Below are 23,561 nucleotides of genomic sequence, written 5' to 3' on the forward strand. Positions count from 1 at the left end.
TAAGTCAATTTCACAACTCATCTTTGCTGCTCACACTATATCCATATCCTTCCACTTCCTGCACATTGGTGGCATTAAGAGTCTCTTGAATGCATTAAGAGGCATTTGCCTCCATCACCACGCCAGCTAGCGCACTCCAGGCACCAAAGGTTGCCCTGCTCATCTCCTTTGAATTTACCCCTTCTCATCTTATTGATTACCTGTTGCATCCATTGCTGTAACCAACCAGGAGTGATGCTAATCTGTGCCTCTCGGGTGCTCACCCTTCCTGAGAGATCCCAGGCAGTAATTATAACCTAACTGTGAAGCCCACTGTTCATTTTTCAGGTCATAACCATTACGAACAGGGGCTCGGGACTGACTTTACTTCAGCCCTCAGGTGCCCTGTAAGCAAGTCATATTGCTCTTTGAATTGGGTGCAAAGATAGTGCTTATTGTCCCGTAAAACGTTTACAGAGACACATATGAATGCTAAGGCATCGTGAGTTCCCTTACAACAACATTTTAATGCCCTTCCATTCCATCTAGATTTAAGAAGACAACTCCAATACCCAAGCTACAACTTATTTTATACACAAAATTTATCACTGTATTACTTATGTAAAATTAAACCAGTCACAGTAATGATGTGACGTATTGTTGGTTGTCTAATGTAGTCTATGAATAACAGATCACATGTTACGATAAATGGCATTTGGCAATTATCAACCTCAGTGGGAAGTGCATCCACTCAACAGTAAATGGTTGAATTGACTAAGTAGTTTGCCGCAAGAATAATAAAGGACAAAGCTGTGCACACACTGGAAGCTGAGCAGGTAGTTCATTGCTGTTGGATTCTGAGTTTCCATCTTACCTTTGGCAGCATCCTACTACACAGACTGAAGGTTGCCCGTGGACATTTAACTCACCTACAACAAGCTTGTGCCTGCACCATATTAACAGGTTGGGCTGCCTGCATTTACAACAGCGGCAGCAGCAACTGGGCCAGAACATCTGGTTACTTGGAATTAATGATACAGGGACAGTGAAGCACTTGTCCCCCAGCACTCCAATTTATTAACTTTCCAAGTCCATTTCCAGCTACGTTGCAGATGTTTTCATGACAGGGTCCCTCAGGAAAATGTAATTCAAAATTAGAAATATGTTCACTGATGATTTTACTACCAAGGAAGAGCATGGCTGGAGAGGAGTTTGTGAGGATTAGGAATGCACTGGAAGAAGGATCTTCCTTTAGCAATAAATCCTTCCCCAATTGAAGGAGGAACCTCCTTTATTTGTTCATCTTCTGTCCGGGTGTGTTGCAGCCCTTGTGACTTTCAAGTTCAACAATTTCAGACAGCCAGTATTTACTGTTGTGTTTCAGAACTGGCTAGTTCTGATGTAAGGGTATACACTCAGATTCTCTCCCTCCACAGATGCTGTCTGATTTGCTGGGTATTTCCAGCTTTCCCTATTGTCTATGGAAAAATATGAGCAGAACTCAGCCCGCAGAAGCACCATGGAATTCCTCTCTCTGATTGGTAGGTTTTTACATTGGTGTGAAAGAGTCTATAACCAGTGGGCATACATTTAAGGTAAGGGGTAAGAGGATGGATGAGCAACACCTCATATTCTGTCTGGGTAGCTTCCAACATGACAGCATGAAAATCAATTTTTCTAACTTCTGGTAGTTTCTCCTCCTTCCCATTTTCCTTTTTTTTCCCCCATATTCTTCATTCAGGCTCCCCCCTTAAGCTGCCTCTTTTCCTCACTTGCCTATCACCTCACTCTGGTGGACCTTTTCCTTCCCTTTCTCCCAAGGTCCACATTCTTTTCCTATCAGATTTCTTCTTCAGCGTTTTACCCCTTCCAACTATCACCCCCCCTCCCAGTTTCTCACTTCATACCCCCAACCCTACCCACCCACCTTCCACTTCCCATTTGGTTTCCCCTAACACATGGCCACCTTGCACTCCTTCCCCCCCGCCCCCCCACCACCTTGTTCTAACTTCTTTCTCCTTCTTTTCCAGTCTTGATGAAGGGTCTCAGCCCAAAATGTAGACTGTTTTATTTCCTTCCACAGATGCTGCCTGACCTGCTGAGCTCTTCCAGCATTTCCTGTGTGTTGTTCTGGATTTCCAGCATCTGCAGAATCTCTTGTGTTTGAGGTTTAGTTCAAGTTTATTGTTGTCATAGGCATACATACACAAGAGCAGCACAGCACTTCTAGGTGGGATCTAAGGAGGAACCTTATCTCCCAGATGGTTGAGATCTGGAATGCACTGCCTGAGGTGGTGGTGGGGGCAGAGACTCCACAACATTTAGGATGTATTTGGATGAACACTTGAATCACCAAGGCAGAGAAGGCTTACAGACTAAGTGCTGGTAAATGGGATTAGCACAGAAGGGTGCTTGATGCATGGCGGGTTGATGGGCCTGTTTCTGCGTTGTATGACTATTTCGATAGTCACGATGAAGCCTTACATTAACTGTTAGTGAACAGGGTGACCATTGGTGCCACATACATTGGCATGCAAGAAATTGCTCAACATCTGGTGTGAAGTGCGGTGTTCTGGCAAGGTCTTTCAGCCTCACACTTGCCTGCACCCTTCAACCTTGTCTGGTCATCATTGTTCCACCAGTGGCGGCAGCACCTTCAGCTGCCAGGGTTGAAGCTCAGGATATCCCTTCCAAAACCTTCACACTGGTGTTTTCTCAGCCATCCTATTTTAGTCTGACTGTACTCAGTGAAGTGTCATGCCAAGTTCATGCTTTATCAGCAACACCGATTCTGGTGGTTGTAGCTGCAGTTCCAACAATTCTTAGATTGTAAGTTAGGTTTAGGGATACAGTAGGTTCTCGGGTCCTTCCAGCCATCCATGTGACCGATTAACCTGGGCATCTTTGGAATATGGGAGGAAAGTGGAGCACCCGGAAAAAAGCCCACACAATCGCAGGGAGAATACGAATTCCTTAAAAGACAGTGGGGATCAAACCCAGGTCACGGGCACTGTAAAAGCATTATGCTAACTGCTGCACCACCACACTGTCCCTCGTTCCAGTACCCTGCGGTCATCAGCACCGAGAGGAAACTTCCGCAGGTGTGAAAAATGACTCAGTAGGGTTTCTGCTAAGGAACTGGAAGTCAGCCCAAAACAGATATTTGCTAAAATAAACTCTGGCCATGAACCAATAGTGGGCCAGCACTAAGCAGCTTAATAATTGACATCCCACTAACACACAGCAATATTAAAATCTGATGCAATGTGGGAGCTAATTGCATGGAATAGGACTTTGGACAACAATCATATTTTCTTATTACACAAGGGCATTCAGCCTGTTAAGTCTATGCCAGCTTTCAGAGCAACCCCATTAATTATATTTCCTTGTAAACTATTCACACCAACACTCTAGGGGCTCTCACCTACACCCTAGGGGCTACTTGCAGCAGCCAATGGACCCCAAGACTCCCATATCTTGGGGACATGGGAGGAAACTGGAGCAAACTCGCAATGGTTTGAAGGAGAAGGTGCAAACTCTACGCAGGTAGCATCCAGTCAGGATTAAGCCTGGATCTGTATCAGAGACAGCAGCTGTGACCACTGTGTCACCGTGGCTTTCAGGCTGGACCCTGCAAAACTTACCAATTCCACCCTTAAATCCCTGCAGCAAATGGGGTGGGGGGGCAGAAGGTGGAGGGCTGGGTGAGACTGAGGTGTGACACGTCTGCTGCCTTTGGTTCTTTGGCAGAGAACTCCCAGCTATCACAGCCCTACCTCTGTCCCCCATTCTCCATTGCCATGGGACATCTGAAGCCTGTGTACACCACACAAAGCATGAGGAAGTGACGCACATCCAGGCCCACACAACCTCAGAGGCCAATGACTGGATCCACTGCCATGGTCAACTAATGTAACCAAGGCAACAGCTGATGAGCCTGGAAGCTCTCCCTTAACCTTGCCACCATAGGTTGAGATCTCTGGGTTGTACTCACTGGAGTTTAAAAGAATGACTGGGGGTAATCTTGTTGCAACCTATCAAATATTGAAAGGCCTAGATAGAGTGAACGTTGTGAGAATGATTCCTGTAACAGGGGTGTCTCGGACCAGAGAGCATGGCCTAAAGATTACAAGGACATCCCTTCAGAACAGAGACAAGGATAAATTTCTTTAGCCAGAGAGTGGAGAATCTGTAGAATTCATTACCACAGATGGCTGTGGAGTCCCAAGTCATTGGGACTATTTAAAGCAGAGGTTGATGGGCTCTTGATTAGCAAGGCTGTCAAAGGTTAAAGGGAGAAGCCAGAAGAAAGTGGTTGAGGATAATAATCAGCCATGATTGAACGTTGGGGTGGACTTGATACGCCAAAGTCTTATGAGTGAGCCTTACCTAGAGCACAAGAAGCCTGTTACAGGTTCAAGTCCCTGTTTATTTCCTGATGCATGTCAAGACCACAAGACACAAGGGTAGAATTAGGCTATTTGGCCCATCAAGTCTGCTCTGCCATTTAATCATGGCTAATCCTTTTTCCCCTCCCCTCCCCTCCTCAGCCCCAGTCCCCAGCCTTCTCCTTTGATGCTGTGTCCAATCAAGAAGCTATCAAGCTATGCCTTAAATACACCCAATGATCTGGCCTTCACAGCTGCCTGGGGTAACAGATTCCACAAATTCACCACACTCCAGTTAAAGAAATTTATTTACGTCTCTATTTTAAATGCATGCCCCTCTATCCTGAGGCTGTGCCCTCCTGTCCTAGACTCCCCACCATTGGAAATATCAAGTCAGGATAGGGTTGCATTTGTGGAACCAAAACAGGAAGCTCTTGTATTTTAGGAGAGGGAAGCAAGAAAAGACTTCTTTCCCCACTATTCTTCATCACATTTCATTTGTTTTGAACTCCAAAGTTCAAAACAAAAAGCCCATGGAATCCAGAGCAAGTTGGCAAACCAGATCCAAAATTGGCTTAGTAATTGGAGCTGGAGATTGCTGCAAATGACATTTACTAAAAGCTCCCTTTTGAAAAGTACTTAGGGTTATTAAAATTAAAAACGGCACAGTAGTTCCTTTCCCCAGTCAGTTATTCCAATCAACTATTCTAGTTAACCCCCCGCAACCCCTACAAACAGTAACTGCATTTTTCTGATCTGAAGTCTGATAGATGCTAGAACCCTTAACACTTGTGATGAACACTACAACACAAGTGAGTGTCAAAAGATACATTGTGTTTTCCTGGTGCTTGGCCAATGTTTGCTCCTCAGCCGACTCCAATTAGCCAGTTAGTTATTCATTGCTGAAACTCAGTTGGTAGAGGGCTTGTGAAATAATGTCAAAAGTAGCTAAAATACTTATCACTCCAAATCCATTTAAGTAAAACTAGGGCACCGTTTCCCAACCAGGGATACTTAGACCATTTGATTAACAGTATTGGTCCACGGCATAAAAAAGATTGGCAACCCCAAACTACGCCATTGCTGGAGATGAAGAACTATTGGAATAACTGCCACATCACGGCAAAAGGGCACCACTAGCAAGGCTGGCATTACCCTGAAAATCAGATTACTGACATTAAATTTAAAAGTGTTTTAAAATGTGTTGTTGGGCCAGTAAGACCTGTTTAAAGTTAACCTTAGTATGGGTAGGGAGTTGCACGGATCAGATTGGTTTACATTTGGTCAAAAGGCAGTAAATAGTGACAAAGTTTATGAATTCCTCAGGTTCTACAGCAGGTTCATTCATTCACTAGCATGGATAGTTTAGTTTGCTACCTAGCAGATAACTACAAGCTGTTGTATAGACTGTGCAAATAAAGCATGATACAAGCATGGCATACAACCTAGAAAATGTTTATTTTGCCACATACAGAACATCAGAAATTCAACACTTGAATAAACAAGGAACCATATTGAAAATAGCATGCGATCACATTTCCATGCTGACAAACTGGAAAGGAAATACATCAAATTTAGAATTCTGTCAAAGGATCCCCAACCCTCCTCTCTAAGAGTGGTCAGAAAGCTGTGAAGCAGTTGTTGTTGGCAGGTGCCCTTTTGGAGTTTGAGGATGTGGTGTGAAGAGACAACCCCCTCGGTGAGGTTGCACCCATATTCCATAGGGGGCAGTGAATTGAAGTTGGGATGCCCTTTGAAACAGAAGAACAGGGCTTCTTTTTGAATTGGCTTTGGGGAAGGTGTTGGGAAGTAAACTGCACCCCACTCAATATACAAAAACTCTTGATTACCTCCTAAATAACAATGGCACAAACAGAATGCAAAAGGGTGTGGTGCTGGCAGTTTCTCTGAAGCTCTCAAGATCTAATTTGAAGAGAAACAACTTCTAATACAACTAAATGCACTAACATGATCAAGACAGGTGGTGGTGGAGCAAGGAATGGTGGGAAGTGCACAATTGACATTGCAGACTTAAGCTTCAAGAAGTGATATGTCAGGCCTTAGTATTTCCCCAAAATAAAGACATTTTCATCCACGCTCTGGCGACAGTAAACACCCCTGCCCCCCCACCATTGCAGCAGCCCAAAGCCTGGTCCCAAAAAAAAACACCAAAAAAGAAAACATTTTATTTAAAAAGTGTCTTGGCCTGCCTTCCCAGATCACCTTTGACAAAACTTCAACTGCCTATTTCAAGTGAAGTCATATGCCAAAGTTCAGGAGTGGGAAATTGAAAATGGAACAAGGTGTTAAAGGCATGCCCATCAGGTTTATAGATCAAACAACATGACTGGAGCCAGCAGGACAGCTCCCATATTCATGTGCCATGAGCTTTTAGATGTCAAACCAATGGTCCACAACACAGAGCCAATCTTTCACCTTGAGGCTGACAAGACTGCAAACCAAAGCCTTTGATCAAGATGAAAAGGTTACTGTGCCCTCAATCTAGCAAGATGTTTGTTGCAACTTTACAAGTTTCACTCAGGGGGGGAAAAAAAAAGAGCAAAAGGAGAAAGAAACTCATCAGGGTTCTGCATCCCTAGATATTGGAGATTGCCTTGGAGAATTTTGATCAAGTGGAACTGTAAACCACTTCCAATGGGTGAGCTGGGCAGAAGTGAATAACTGGGCCAAGGACACACAAGTGGAAGCAGAACTCCCAAATATATTAGCTCCTTGGTAAGGGAAAGAAAAATTACTCCTAGTGATCTCCAACTTCTCCATTGGGAGTCATCCAGCTGCTTAAAGTTGCAAGGTTAAGTGACCAGGATGTGGTATTACAAGCCATTAATATCCTCTTAAAAAAAAACTCTCAAGAGAAAGGTGAAGGGGACATTATCCAGGAAAAGGCTGACAGCACATTTTACAGATTGACCTGCAGAAAGTGCTGTGGCCTCTTGACCAAACACAATGGAGTGTTGCCTGACGATTGCAGAGGCTGGTGACAAACATTTCATCAGAAAGTCCCCCCTTGAAATGAGGGAGAAACTCCACCCTAAATCATGGCCCCTACAGTACAGTTGAATAAACTAAAGCACCCTCGGCACAGGATATGTCTTTTACAAGAAGAAAAAAAAACATGCCTATACAAGACATTTGTAGAGCAGGTAGGGGGTAGAAAATGAGTAGCATTTGCTGGGTCACCTTGGTTACATTTTAGTGCTCATATGTCAAAAGTAATGAAGGAGAAAGGCACAGACATTCATTTTCTTTTAACAAAAGAATATTCATTGTGATCAAAGTTCACAGTTGTGGCAAAAATACAAACGAAAAGTATTCAATGAACATTGGCTGTTGAGATGAAGACTACATTACTTCATAGCCACTTTTAATGCCTTTCATCAGCACGCACGCAAATATAATTCCAAGGAGCTGAAACAAAAACAAAGTGGTTAAAAAAATTAGACAAAAATTACACTAAAATCTCATTAACTAGTGATGTAATTGCTCAAGAGATCTTGACATACAATTGCAAATGAAAAGTAGATTGGTAGATTTTTTGGTACGCATACCAAGGTAGCAAAGTGTTTGGACCAAATTTCTATCATTGCAATATTAGTCCAAAAGGACTCTGAAATTCTTTAATCAAAATAACTCAATGTCTAGAAACGACTGCACATGCAACCTCTAGTGCCAAGGGCAACAAGGGCAGCAGGGGCATGCCAAAACCATCTATAGACTCCCTTCCAAATGACACACCAGCCCAACATTGGAAATATAATTGTTGCTTCCAGTGTATGGAAGCATCTCCCCCACAGCAAAATGGTTCGCTAGCACAAGGGCAACAGAGGAAGGGCAATAATTGCTGGCCTTGACCTCATCGCTTTACAAGATTGCACTCTAACTCAGCTGGTGCTACACAACATAAGCATTACTACCCACCTCAGAGTCCTTGCACCTTGCCCACAGTTGTTTTAGAAATTATCCACATTGGGCACAAATGAACCAACTGACTTACCAGCAAGAAATATTACTCACCTACACCAACCCCACCGCACCCCTCCCCCAGCCCTGGCAGATGCCACCTAGCCAGTTGAGGGTTTCCATCATGTTGTTTTGCTTTACTCGAGTCTTTCACATACAAGGGGAGAAAAGGCCTGATTTTCAATAAATCAGAACAATTGCTAGGGCAGGCTGCAAATCAGATTCTGCTATGGGCTGATCACTTAAAGCCATACATTTCAGGTCAATTACCCATGTCATACCTTGACTGAAGATAGATTGGACATTGAACTGGTGTACAGCACAGGAGGTCAAGGTTTGGTTATTTTAGTACTCCACCAGGCAGTGTTAACACCATGGTCAACCACCCCTACTAGCAATCTTAACAATTACAACAGCAGCTGGCCTTCATCTTAAAGTATATCCAGCCAATTGGATCCCTACTAGCCTTTTACAGGAGGAATCAATCTAATCCCACTGCAACACTTCTCAGTGTGACATTCAACCCATCACCGGCCAGCAGCTTTTGCGGACAGAGACTCCCTGCCTTCCCTCTTTACCAAGTGGTGCACTCAACAAACACCAGGAAAAGACAACTATTAACCAAACTCTTGGCCTTTTCTACTTCTGTGAAAAGATGCCCATTGTCTAGAGCATTTCCCAGGTCTACAACTGCTCACCACTGGTGATGCTTGAAATAACCCAAAAATATGCAACTAAACTGCCTGGAAAATTGCCCCAATGAGGCTATTTGATCAAAATACAAAGAAGGAGGTCCCTTCCGATTTTTGAAGCCACACAACCATTGTCTAATAGAACTATAATTTGACGGCACAGAGATGACGAGGAAATGCCTTCTGTCATTATTTTCCCCCTCCCTCCCCACCTGGATCCACCCATTACCTGTCAGCTCTTGCCTCACCCCTTTATACTGGCCAACTCCCCTTATTTAGTGCTGAAGAGTCTTGACCTGAAACAATGACTGTTCATTTCCCTCCATGGAATCTGCCTGACCTGCCAAGTTCCTCCAACTTCAGGAGAGGGAGTCCCAGCAACAGGAAGTGAGTTCACTGGCTGAGAACAGTCACAGTCGATGGATAAACATTGTCAAACTTTTATCACAGGCTGTCACACAGACAAATTTGTTCTTACCTGGAATAAGGCAATTCCAAGAGCCACACCTGCCACGATCACAATGTTGTTTTTAAGCCAATCATTAATAAGTTGCACACAGCCCTATATTTTAAAGAAAAAGAAAAATAGCTTACTGACAGGAAAAATACAAATGATGAAGATTAAGGTAATGATAAGACCCACATAAAATTTCCTTGTGTGCAGACCTTTAAGATTTCCCATTCTGAAAGCAGGGCCCGAGCAGCTCAGCTGACAGCACAGGCACATTGTATATTAGTGAGCTTCAGCAATAGTGGCACAAAGTTGGTGCTGATAAAGCCCTCAGACAAGGCACAAAGACGCAGGAAGAGCCAACTCAACATAATGCATCATTCTAGACCATGTCCTATCCACAAGGCATCTGGAGCAGAATTAGGCCATTCAGCCCAGAGTCTGCTCTGCCATTCGATTATGGCCAATTTCTTCAACCCTATTTTCCCACTTTAGCTGTAACCTTTATCCTGCTTTCCAGTTAAGAACCCATCAAACTGCCTTAAAAACACCCAATAACTTGACCTCCACCACTTTGTGACAATGATTTCCAGATCCACCACCATCTGGCTGAAGAAATTCCTCATCTCAGTTTTAAAAGTGACATCCCTTTATTCTGAGGCTGTGCTCTCAGATTCTAAACTGCCCTACTGATTGAAACATCTTCTGCACACCCACTCTATCCAGGTCTCTCAGTATCTGGCACGTTTCAATGAGATTTCTGTGTCCTCCCCCACCCAGTTTCATTCTTCTGAAGTCAATCAAGTACAGGTGCAGAGATAAACGCTCTTCATTTGTTAAGCCTTTCAATCCAGGGATCATTCTTGTGAACCTCTTCAGGACCCTCTCCAGGATCAGTACATTCTTAGATACAGGGCCCAAAACTGCTCAATGTTCCAACTGTGGTCTGACAATACCTTATAAAGGCTCGGCAGAGCATCCCAGTCCTCTCAAAACAAATGCTAACATTACATTTGCCTTTTTTCAAAAAAGCTACCAGCTTAACTTTGAGGTATCCTGAACTTGGTCTTCAAGGTCCCTTTGCACCTCTGGTTTCTGAATTCTACCCATTTAAAAAGTCTACACCTTTATTTTCCCTACCATAATGCACAGCCCCAACACTTCCTAATGTTGTATTTAAACACTTTTTTGTTCACTCTCCTAATCAGTCCAAACCTTTCTGCAGACCATCTCCACAACACTACCTGACCCTCAATCAATCTTGGTACTGTCATCACACTCCTTCATCCTGATCATTGATGTGTAACAAGCTCCAGTCCCAAAACTGATCCCTGATCCAAATATAGGACTTCTCAGACTTGCTGGTCCTAGTGGAAAATCTGCCTCCTATTCTCCATCTTCTACCTACAGATTTTTATTAAACCTGTTAGATTCAAACTTTGCAGGATGTTGGCACCACTGGTATTCCTAGCTACTCATGCATACAACAGTAGCTTATTCAAACTCTCCAGGGGACTAAGATGGTCCTCATCTGAACCTTTTGTAAAGAGAAGAGGTGGCTTTTTCTCCCCCATGAGAGAGAGTTAGTGAAGCTATTGGTTTTCAATGACAATCCAATAGCTTCAGCTGCTTCTTGGTACCAAATTTGCAGGAAAAAATTTAAAATACCCTAAAATGACTAATGGAATAGAAACTCAGAACAGCATTCCCATACACAGCATCAATGCCACTAGCACACAGGTTCATGTACAGAATAAAGCCTTTCCTACCTCCCTCATCCCCAGCAACTTGAACTTTCTAAGCAGGGCTGGTCACAGATGCAACAATCCAAGTGATATTTCCCCACCACCCACTCTTTACTTGTTAAGTTGCAAGCATCCAAAGGCTGCTTGGTAGAGTCTGGTGGATGCCAGTGAACAGAAGGTCAAACCATTACTCACCTGCCTGTATATGTTAGAATCACTAGTATTCCTGCCACACCCTCTAAATTCTTGCTTACAACAAGAATCTGGCACCGTGTTGTTCAGCTGCGGGAACCAGTCACGATAGTCGACACTACCACAGCAGTGAAACTGCAGGAAGGGATGAAACAGATTGAAGGCAACTTGGTTTATACACAGGTCCGACAGAGTAGAAAACAGGGACAATTGTGTTATCATTCTACCAGTAATGAGCTTAGTTAATAAGAGTTCAAAGTGAGATTTGAACATTTAAGCATCATCAGTCCAAACCCCCCCCGAGTTACCGGCATTGGAGTTTGTGCTTCAGGATTACAATGAGCATTTACAACTAGTCAGTTTCTGGGGGAGAAAAAAAAATTTAAGGGACTGCTGGAAACAACATTTCAAAAATACTAAAGTTTCCTCCAAGTTCTCCCCACCCCCCCCCCACACCCACCTGTGTACATGATAGTCACAAGCTTTCTTTTTGCATGCTATTCCCACAGATCATTCCATACACAACAATATTGGGGGAAATAAAAGAAAACAACACAGAGTATAGCCCTGCAGCTACAGAAAGGGTGTAGCGCGGGTAAATAAAGTGCTAGGGCCACTAAGAGGTAGATTAGGAGATCAAAAGTTCATGTTTCGCATACAAAGGTTTATTGAAAAGTCTTAACAGTGGGATAGAAGCGGTCCTGGGCCTGGTCGTCTGGTGGTACCTGTTCAAGTTTTTGTCCCTCCTGCCCAATGGGATTGGAGACAAGTGAGAAAGAGTATGGGGGGGGGGGGGGGAGAGGAGATCCTTGATTATATTGACTGCTTTCCTGAGGCAGGAGGAAATGTAGGCAGGAGTTCATCTTTGGCATACAAGAGGTCCATTCAAAAGTCTGATAACAGAAGGATATCAAGGTTTTATTTAAATAAAATGTAGAACAGGCCAGCATTCAGTGCTCCTCCACAACTGACCTTCAAATGAATCAGAATCAGGTTTATTTTCACCGGCATGTGTCGTGAAATGATGGATTGTTGGGTTATTTCAATGCCCACTTAAGAGTCAACCATATTGGCAAAATCTCACACAGGCCAGATTAGAGAACAATATCACTGAAGTGACTGGCACTTACCCGACCCTCCTGCCACCCTGCCAGGGATAGGGCTCCCCTTGTCCTTACCTACCACCCCACCAGTCTGTGTCCAGCACATAATTCTCCGAAACTTCCACCACCTCCAACGGGATCTCACTACTAAACACATCTTTCCCTCTCCCCCACTTTCTGCTTTCCACAGGGATCGCTCCGTACGCGACTCCCTTGTCCATTTGTCCCTCCTCACTGATCTCCCTCCTGGACTTATCCTTGCAAGCAGAACAAGTGCTACACCTGCTCCTACACCTCCTCCCTCACTACCTTTCAGGCCCCAAACAGTCCTTCCAGGTGAGGAGACACTTCACCTGTGAGTGTTAGGGTCATCTACTGTGTTTGGTGCTCCCGGTGTGGCCTCCTGTATATCGGTGAGACCTGACGTAGATTGAAAGACCACTTCTCTGAGCGTCTACGCTCCATCTGTCAGAACAAGCGGGATTTCCCAGAGGCTACCCATTTTAATTCCACTTCCCCTTCGATATGCCCATACATGACCTCCTCCATTATTGTCGTGATGAGGCCCCACTTAGGCTGGAGGAGTAAAACCTTGTATTCCGTTTGGGTAGCTTCCAACCTGATGGCATGAACATTGATTTCTCGAACTTCCAGTAATGCATCCACCGCCCCCATCCCTTCATTTCCCATCCCCTTTTCCTCCTATCCACCAAAGGGAGGCACCCACCCATTGCCTCCCTCTGGTGCTCCTTCCCCCACCCCCCACCCTTTTAATTTCTTCCATGGCCTTCTGTCTCTTTCACCAATCAACTTCCTAGCTCTTTACTTCATCCCTTCCCCAAGTTTCATCTATCACCTGATGTTTACCTCTCCCATCCCCCCCCATTTCAAATCTCCTCCCCAGCTTTTTTCTCCTCCAGTCCTGCCAAAGGGTTTCAGCCCAAAACATTGACTGTTTTTTCCCCCCATACATGCTGCCTGGCCTGCTGAGTTCCTCCAGCATTTTGTATGTGTTGCAAGGATATCACTGAATCAGACTTCCCCAAATACAGCCCCAAGTAGTTTCACAGCCAGTTTCAAACCTGCATCTCCTGATTATTAGGAGAGATCAATAATGCAAATACTAGGTTACTGTATCACAGTCAGCGCTCAGCTCTGCCGAGGTTCTGACTCCAAGTTGGGGCTTAAGAATCAAGAAGCTTTTGATGTTTTTTGCTGGAAATGCTAACAAGGTTTTCCATGGGTGGGCAGGGTTTAAACAGCAAACTACAAAACCACATACAGGAAAACATCTCAGGATGGGTACAGTTACTTTTCTGCTAATAGAAATAAATGCTCCCTTTAAATGTGCCACCAACAAACATGGTTGATGAAGCTTGCAGTCAAAGGCTCCTCAGAGGCACACATACCTGTTTCTGCCAATTGTCAACTTCATTGCTAGTCGTCTGGTTGTACTGCTCCATGGTATTATTAAACGACTTCTCAAAGGCATCGCGAATCTGTCAGGTGAGGATGAAAGCAAAAGTTGAAAAAAAAATCACATGGCACAGATTGATATCAAATCGCAGACATGCATGAGGTTCAAAACCCAGAAGCCAACAACCTCATGTTTTGTGCTGTCATTACTCAAGATGTCAAAAAACAAACTTCATCAAACTCCTAAAACTTTGCTCACTCCTAATGGCAAGGGGCTTTTAAACCACTGTAGCTCCACTTTAAAATAAAGTGCCAGAAACTCTTAAGCCAGGCAGCAACTAACATTTCCAGTCTGAAACAAAAGTTCTGACATGGAGTCCCACACCTGGGGAATTAAACCTTTCTCCTTCTGCCTGACCTTCTACTCAAATGGCAAAATAGTACAACCACAGCTAACAAGGGAAGTCAAAGGTAATGTAAAACCAAAAGAGAGGGCATACAAAGCAAAAATTAGCGGGAAGATAGAGGATTGGAAAGCTTTTAAAAACCTAGAGAGCAACTAAAAGAATTGTTAGGAGGGAAGACATGCAAGCTAGCAAACAATACCAAAGTGGATAGTAAAAACTTTTTCAAATATGTAAAGAAGAGATGGGATTGGATATAGGACCTCCAGAAAATGAGGCTGGAGAAATAATAACTGGGGACAAGGAGATGGCAGATGAACTAAATGAGTATTTTGCACCAGTCTTCACTGTGGAAGACACTGGCAGTGTTGACGGGTGTAAGGGAAGAGAAGAGAGTTACTATTATGAGGGAGGCGCTCAAAAAGCTGAAAGACTCAAAAAGTACACAAGTCAACCAGACCAGAGGAACTACAGCTCAGGGTTCTGAAAGAGGTAGCGGTAGGAGATTGTGGAGGTATTAGTAACCACCTTTCAAAAACCATTGGACTCTGGCATGGTGCCAGAAGGCTGGCAAATTACAAATGTCACTCCACTTTAAGAAAGGAGAAAGGCAGCAGAAAGGAAATCATTGTCCAGTTAGCCTCACCTCAGTGGTTGGGAAGATGTTAGAGTCAATTGTTAAGGATGAGAGCAGTAAGCGTAAAGGAGTTGGGTGCTTACTGTTCTGGTTAACAACGGATGGCGCAATCCGGGTCATATTACGATTGAGGAACGTGTTTGTAGACTGGATATTGAACTTTTTGCTGTTGGACTTCGGCCACACTCCACCGAGATACAACACTGGGCATCACGGGAGGTCATTCCTGCCTGTGGCCATCGAACTTTGCAGCTCCTCCCGTGGAGGGTCAGACACCCTGAGCCAATAGGCTGGTCCTGGACTTATTTCCATCTGGCATAGTTTGCATTTTGTTGTTTGATTGTTTGTGGTTTTTTGTATTGCTATATTTACGCTCTATTCTTGGTTGGTGCAGCTGTAACAAAACTGAATTTCCCTCGGGATTAATAAAGTATACCTATCTATCCATCTATGAGGTTATGAGTACTTGTTGACACAGGACAAGATATGACAAAGTCAGCATGGTTTCTTCAAGGGAAAATCTTGCCTGACAAACTTGTTGGAATTCTTCAAGATTACAAATAGGATAGGTAAACAGTGGACTTTGTATATTTGGACTTTCAGAAGGCCTTTAACAAGGCGCCACACATGAGGCTGTTTAAGAGCCCATGGTATTACAGGAAAGTTACTGCCATTGTTAGAGCATTGGCTGATTGGTAGGAGGAAGTGAGTAGGATTTATTTATTTATTTATTTATTTATTTTAAAATGTGGCTGCCAGTGACTAGGTGTTCCGTTGGGACTGCTTCTTTTTTATGCTATATGTCATTGATTTAGATGATGGAATAGATGGCTTTGTTGCCAAGTTTGCAGATGATACGAAGATTGGTGGAGGGACAGGTAGTGTTGTAGAAACAGGCAGGATGCAGAAGGACTTGGACAAATTAGGAGAATAGGCAAGAGAGTGGCAAATCAAATACAATGTTGGAAAATGCATGGTCATGCACTTTGATAGTAGAAATAAATGTGCTGACTATTTTCTAAATGGGGAGAAAATCCAAAAATCTGAGATGCAGAGGGATTTGGGAGTGCTTGTGCAGAACACCCTAAAGGTCAGCTTGCAGGTTGAGTCAGTGGTGAGGAAGGCAAATGCAATGTTAGTATTCATTTCAAAGGGTCTAGAATACAAACAAGAGCAAGGATGCGATGCTGAGGCTTTATAAGGCACTGGTGAGATCTCACCTCGAGTATTATCTGTGAACAGTTTTGGGCTCCTCATCTAAAAGATGTGCTGGCATTGGAGAGGGTTCAGGGGAGGTTCACAAAAAGGATTCTGGAAATGAAAGGGTCATCACACAAGGGATGTTTGATAGGTCTGGGTCTGTACTCACTGGAATTTAGGATGGGAGAGGATCTCATCCAAACTTTTTGAATGTTGAAAGGCCTAGACATTAGATGTGGAAAGGATGTTTCCCTTGGTGGGGGAGTCTAGGACAAGAGCACACAGCCTCAGGATAGAGGAGTGTCCATTTAAAACAGATGTAGGGAAATTTGTTTAGCCAGAGGGTGGTGAACTTATGGAATTTATTACCACAGACAGCAGTGGAGGCCAGGTTGTTGGGTGTATTTAAGGCAGAGCTTGATAGGTTTCTGATCGGACACAGCAAAGGTTATAGGGAGAAGGCCAGGGAGTGGGGCTAAGGGGAATAATGGATCAGCCATGAATGAATAGCAGACTCAATGGGCCAAATGGCCCAATTCTGCTCCCATGTCTTATAGTCCTACTGTCTTAGCGCATTTGTAGTATTTTCTAATTCCAGCATCTGCAATTTGATTTCTTCCAACATCATTTTGCCTTGTTCTGGAATACTCAAAATCATTCAAATATGGTAAGAATATACTCAGTTCTTACAAAATACTGCATGTATCTTTGAACCCTGTCACAATTCCCCATAAAACCTTTGCATACCACTTGGCAGATTGAAATTGAGCTTCTTGTTCAAGGTCAAGAAAAAAAAAAATAAACAACAAAACATATTTGTGTAAAACCTTTCCCCAGAGAAGGAACAAGATAATACTCACCTGGTCCTTGAAAACGTAACCAGCAATAGCAGCAGCAATCTCCACAAGAAAGATGAGGACCAGAAGAACCGCAAACTAGAACCGGGAAAAAATATAAAGCATTTCAACAGACCGTTATAGATCAGCCTCTCAACTTCCCAACTAAAGTTGGGAGAAGTACTACTAGTATCTCAAATGCCACAGCAGAAAATGGAGAACGTTTGCTAGAAATTGTTTGGTACGATTTTTAATAAGGAACCAGCAAGCTCCTTTGAGACATTGCAGAAGCAAACCCTTGCATTTCAAACTATTTACCGAGTGGGTGGTGGTGGAAGAAGAAAAAGATTTCAAGTCCACTTACACGGAGATCACATGTAACCAGTGGTGAGTAAGTAGCCAGTGGGTGAATTATCCCAGATTAGACTCATGACAATGCTGAATGACACTCAGAGACTTGACAAGCTGAATTGCTGCCTTCTACATCAAGGCAATATGAAAAGTGACAAAACCAAGACTCATTGCTGGTTGGACTAAATGACTACAAGACTCGGCTGTAAATCCAGCACAACATACAAAATGCTGAAGGAACTCAGCAGGTCAGGCAGCATTTATAGCGAGAGGATTCAAGTACAGGAGCAGGGAGGTACTACTGCAGTTGTACAAGGCCTTGGTGAGACCACACCTGGAGTATTGTGTGCAGTTTTGGTCCCCTAATCTGAGGAAAGACATCCTTGCCATAGAGGGAGTACAAAGAAGGTTCACCAGATTGATTCCTGGGATGGCAGGACTTTCATATGAAGAAAGACTGGATGAACTGGGCTTGTACTCGTTGGAATTTAGAAGATTGAGGGGGGACCTGATTGAAACGTATAAGATCCTAAAGGGATTGGACAGGATAGATGCAGGAAGATTGTTCCCGATGTTGGGGAAGTCCAGAATGAGGGGCCACCGTTTGAGGATAGAGGGGAAGCCTTTTAGGACCGAGATTAGGAAAAACTTCTTCACACAGAGAGTGGTGAATCTGTGGAATTCTCTGCCACAGGAAACTGTTGAGGCCAGTTCATTGGCTATATTTAAGAGGGAGTTAGATATGGCCCTTGTGGCTACGGGGGTCAGGGGGTATGGAGGGAAGGCTGGGGCGGGGTTCTGAGTTGGATGATCAGCCATGATCATAATAAATGGCGGTGCAGGCTCGAAGGGCCGAATGGCCTACTCCTGCACCTATTTTCTATCTGTGGTGTGGAATAAACAGTGAATGTTTTGGGCTGAAACCCTCTCCATAACTAGTCACTTCAGCAATGATAGCCCATCACATTAACAATCCTGGCCTCCAACCTAGATATTTAAGGGATGTGATACAAAGAGCTGGTGGAAAATGCTAAATGTTTAGTACCAGTACACCACAGAGCCAAGCACTTGGAGATTAGTGTACTGACCGAATACCTATTCCACTACAAACATTGGGGCCACTTTGCCCCTTAAGTTTAGACTGCCATTTAATCAGATCACAGCCAATATGTCTGCAAGTTCAACGCTTCCTGTTCACTTCCTGCTCATCAAGAATTAATCTACCACTGCCTTAATTACACTCTCAAAAGTGCAGTTGAAACATCTAGCTCGAGATCTACAGCCTTAAAAAAAATAAATAAATAAATTATTCCATCCACCTTAAGGATGGGTTCTAGTTCTAGATCCTATCAAGAGGAAACACTCTCCCAACATCTACCCTGTCAAGACTCTTCAGAATTGTATGTTCCAGTAGTGCCCCTTCACCCCACCCTTCCCCCACCATTCCAGGCACCGCCTTGCAGACCTCTGAACTGCCTTCAACACATTGGTCTTATTCAAGAATGTCAATATTGCACATAATATTCCTGATGTGGTTGCACCAATGTCCTGAAAATTAGCATAATCTCCCCATTTTTATATTTTTGTCAAATTACTGAATCTGGATTTGCCGATCATGCCCTCCAACACCCAATCCAAACCGCTGACAGCTAGAGCTCAAGAATGATGGATTAAATATCAGTGCCTGTATGCCAGTAACACGTCATGATACAAGGGAAGGAACCTCCTTACAGTGAGCACCAAGCGTCACAATGGAATACATGCCAAGCTATTACAGGCATCAGTAAACAGCATTGTACAGTAGACAATAAAACTGGGAATACCACAGAAACTAGTCACCCATTCATCCAATCACAAACAAGAGAAAATCTACAGATGCTGAAAATCCAAGCAACACACACAAAATGCTGCCTGGCGTGCTGAGATCCTCCAGCATTTTGTGTGTGTGTTGCACCCAGTCGTGGCAGTGTAGACATGAAAATATCAAGAGGCTGTTCCTCCCACCCAGACTCTGACATTTATCCTTCAAAAGTAAAGGCTTCCGAATGTTTTTATCGTTTCTATGCTTGATTAGGGTAGCCTGGAGGCAGGGAGAGGACTGAATGGAAAGCTAGTGACACACACCATTCAGAGTGCCGATGGACTTACTGGAATGGTCCTCTTTTACTTTGAGTTAGAGACAATAGTGATATATAAACAGCCCAGGCAGGCCCCTTACCGTGGTTATCATGCAGTAATTCTCATTCCAGGCACCACAGCAACCAAAGAAGGCCACAAAGTTGATGATCACGCCAACTATGATGATGACAATGGGAGCGCCAGAGGCAGCAACACTGGTGATGTGCAGTGTGCCATTCAGCTTGGTCTGGACCACAATACCAACCACAATGAGTGCAATGCCCGAGATCTGGAATAAGGAAAAAAAATATACATAGATTCATATAATTTTGCAGGATTAAAGAAAAATGAGGCACTGAACCACAAAGGCAATGAGAAAAGCAACACATCAGAAATGCGCAGGAAAAAAAGTGGTTTATAGCAAACATTAACAAGTGGATTTAGAAGTGCTTGTAAAAGCCAGGATACAACTGGACTAAAGAGAATTAGCGTTTGTCATGACAATTTCCACAATACATCACAGACAAGTCATTCACTGCAATGCTTCCGAAGCTAAATGCTCATCTGACTTTGGTCACCCAATGGCAAGTGCTTACAGAGGCAAGACAGCTGTAGCCCACAACTCCACAAAAAGTTACACAAACCTAAACTGGGCTTTGAGCAATAAGCAAACATTAATCTGTACTTAGGCAAAGAATCTCACCCACTGGGAAAGTATCCATGATTTTCTACAATTCACTCCTCCATTCCCTTGGAAGGCACTACCTTAAGCCATAGCTCAATTTTTCCACTACTGGTCTTATCTGGGTTGTTCTTAACTCGATTAGGAAATTGCATTCTGTTCCTCCGAGGACCTTTGCTTGTGGTGAGCGAGAGCAAGACTTCAAAAGCGAGTGGGGCCAGTCAGGACATTAAGTACTCGTCGAGGGCCAATACGTAGTTAGGTTTAAGCAGAGCAGCAATTGCATAAGGATCAGGGTTAGAGTAGAGAGTTTGAAGCTTTGGCAAAGAGAGGTGGAGGCCAAGATAGAAATTTACCAGAAACCTTTCTTTTTGCCCAAATGAAGTAGTGGGAAAGCCAAGCAAGACAGTAAAATGCTCTTGCAGTATGTGGGAGGACAGGGAGACCTGCAGTGTCCCTGATGACTACACCTTTAGAACGTGCATGCAACTGCAGCTTTTCAGTCCACGTTAGGGAAATTGGAGCTGGATGAACTCTGGATCATTTACGAGGCTGAGGAGTTGATTGACAGGGGATACGGGGAGGTAATGTGTGGGCACTTGGCCAAGTGGTTAAGGCATTCGATTAGCGATCTGAAGGTTGCTAGTTCGAGCCCCAGCCGAGGCAACGTGTTGTGTCCTTGAGCAAGACACTTAATCACACATTGCTCTGCGACGACACTGGTGCCAAGCTGTATCGGTCCTTGCCCTTCCCTTGGACAACATCAGTGTCGTGGAGAGGGGAGACGTGCAGCATGGGCAATTGCCTGTCTTCCATACAACCTTGCCCAGGCCTGCGCCCTGGAGAGTGAAGACTTTCCAGGCGCAGATCCATGGCTCCATGGTCTCGCAAGACAAGGAGGTAATTACACCCAAGGTGCAGTACACAGGCAATGGAGTGGGAAAAGGTGATAAGCAGTCAGTACAGGGTACCACTATGGCCACCCCATCAATAAGTACATCGTCTTGAACACTGCTAGTTTGTTCACCCCCAACCCCACCACCAAAAACAGGAAAGCCACAACAGTTAGGTGTCTGGCACTGAGTCTGAGTCTGGCTCTGTGGCTCAGAAAGAAAGGATGGGGCGGGAGGAGGAAGAGAAGAGGCAAGTAGTGGTAAGAGGTTCATCGTTTAGGGGAACAGACAGGAGGTCCTGTGGAGGAGAATGAGATACAAGATTCCCAGATGGCATGTTGCCTCCCATGTACCATGGTCAGGGACATCTCAGACAAAGTCCATAGCATTTGTAAGTGGAAGGATGGTGAGCAGCCAGAGGGCATGGTCCATATCAGTACCAATGACAAAGGGAGGGAGGATGATGAGGTCTTGTAGAGAGTGTTCAGGGAGTTAGGTACTAAGCTGAAGGACAGGACTTCCCAGGAAGTGATCTCAGGATTGCTGTCCATCCCAGGCGCTGGCAAGGCCAACAATAGAAAAATAATAGTTTCACTCATGGTTAAGGCGATGGCACAGAAGGGTGGCCTTCAAATTTTTGGATCATTACAGAAAAGGATCTTGGCAATTGTAGGGATGACTTATAGTGGACTGAAAAGCTTGAGTATATAGACAATAAGGAAGAGGATGTGCTGCAGCTTTTGGAAAGCATCAAGTTGGATAAGTCACTGGGACCGGACGAGATGTACCCCAGGCTACTGTGGGAGGCGTGGAAGGAGACTGCTGAGCCTCTGGCGATGATCTTTGCATCACAATGGGGACAGGAGAGGCCCCGGAGGATTGGGGGGTTGCAGATGTTGTTCCATTATTCAAGAAAGGGGGTAGATAGAGATAGCCCAGGAAATTATAGACCAGTGAGTCTTACTTCAGTGGTTGGTAAGTTGATGGAACAGATCCTGAGAGGCAGGATTTATGAACATTTGGAGAGTTATAATATGATTAGGAATAATCAGCATGGCTTTGTTAAAGACAGGTCGTGCCTTACAAGGCTGATTGAATTTTTTGAGAATGTGACTAAACACATTGATGAAGGTAGAGCAGTAGATGTAGTGTTTATGGATTTCAGCAAGGCATTTGATAAGGTACCCCATGCAAGGCTTATTGAGAAAGTAGGAAGGCATAGGATCCAATGGGACATTGCTTTGTGGATCCAGAACTGGCTTGCCCACAGAAGGCAAAGAGTGGTTGTAGACGGGTCATATTCTGCATGGAGGTCAGTGACCAATGGTGTGCCTCAGAAATCTGTTCTGGGAGCACTTCGCTTCGTGATTTTTATAAATGACCTGGATGAGGAAGTGGAGGGATGGATTATTAAATTTGCTAATGACACAAAGGTTGGGGGTGTTGTGGATAATGTGGAGGGCTGTCAGAGGTTACAGCAGGACATCGATAGAATGCAAAACTGGGCTGAGAAGTGGCAAATGGCGTTCAACCCAGATAAGTGAGGTGGTTCAGTTTGGTAGGACAAATATGATGGCAGAATATAGTATTAATGGTAAGACTCTTGGCAGTGTGGAGGATCAGAGGGATCCTGGGGCCGTGTCCATGGGACACTCAAAGCTGCTACACAGGTTGACTCTGTGGTTAAGGCGGCATATGGTGCATCGGCCTTCATCAACCATGGGATTGAGTTTAAGAGCCGAGAGGTAATATTGCAGCTATATGGGACCCTGGTCAGACCCCACTTGGAGTACTGTGCTCAGTTCTGGTCACCTCACTACAGGAAGGATGTAGAAACCATAGAAAAGGTGCAGAGGAGATTTACAAGGATGTTGCCTGGATTTGGGAGCATGCCTTATGAGAATAGGTTGAGTGAACTCAACCTTTTCTCCCTGGAGCGACAGAGGATGAGAGGTGACCTGATAGAGGTGTACAAGATGAGAGGCAATGATCGTGTGGATAGTCAGAGGCTTTTTCCCCCAGGGCTGAAATGGCTAGCACAAGAGGGCACAGTTTTGAAGCGTTTGGAAGTACGTACAGAGGGGACGTCAGGGCAAGTTTTTTTTAAAAAAAGAAACCGAGTGGTGAGTGTATGGAATGGGCTTCTGGCATTAGTGGTTGATGCAAATACAATAGGGTCTTTTAAGAGACTCCTAGACAGGTACATGGAACTTAGAAAAATAGAGGGCTATGGGTAACCCTTAGTAATTTCTGCAGCAAGGACATGCTCGGCACAGCTTTGTGGGCCGAAGGGCCTGTATTGTGCTGTAGGTTTTCTATGTTTCATTGGGCTCTCTTCCAGGGAAGGTGGGACTTGTACAGCCAGGATGGTCTGCACCTGAACTGGTGAGGAATCAATACCCTTTTGCTTCTGCTGCTTTGGAGTGTTAAAACAAGAGTTGCTGGGGGATGGGAACCAGAGATGCTGCAGCAGAGAGTGGGGCGGTGTGGAGA

The 23,561-nt window shown here is 44.3% G+C and overlaps 1 protein-coding gene across 2 annotated transcripts in view; it reads right to left on the reverse strand.

The window, feature by feature from the left end:
- Positions 1-5,806: 5,806 nt before the first annotated feature.
- cd63 (CD63 molecule) overlaps positions 5,807-23,561 on the reverse strand; it is a 70,080-nt gene continuing 52,325 nt past the window's right edge. For both annotated transcript variants that reach the window (XM_063036939.1, XM_063036940.1), the window contains 6 exons: positions 19,594-19,782; positions 17,049-17,123; positions 13,941-14,030; positions 11,432-11,563; positions 9,519-9,602; positions 5,807-7,796 (listed from right to left, as the gene is read on the reverse strand). In XM_063036939.1, the coding sequence (XP_062893009.1) occupies positions 7,731-7,796; positions 9,519-9,602; positions 11,432-11,563; positions 13,941-14,030; positions 17,049-17,123; positions 19,594-19,782 (636 nt within the window). In that variant the 3' untranslated portion in view covers positions 5,807-7,730. The remainder of the gene's footprint in view (positions 7,797-9,518; positions 9,603-11,431; positions 11,564-13,940; positions 14,031-17,048; positions 17,124-19,593; positions 19,783-23,561) is intronic.

Source organism: Mobula hypostoma, chromosome X1 (assembly GCF_963921235.1).
Source record: "Mobula hypostoma chromosome X1, sMobHyp1.1, whole genome shotgun sequence".
NCBI classification, from domain to species: domain Eukaryota; kingdom Metazoa; phylum Chordata; class Chondrichthyes; order Myliobatiformes; family Myliobatidae; genus Mobula; species Mobula hypostoma.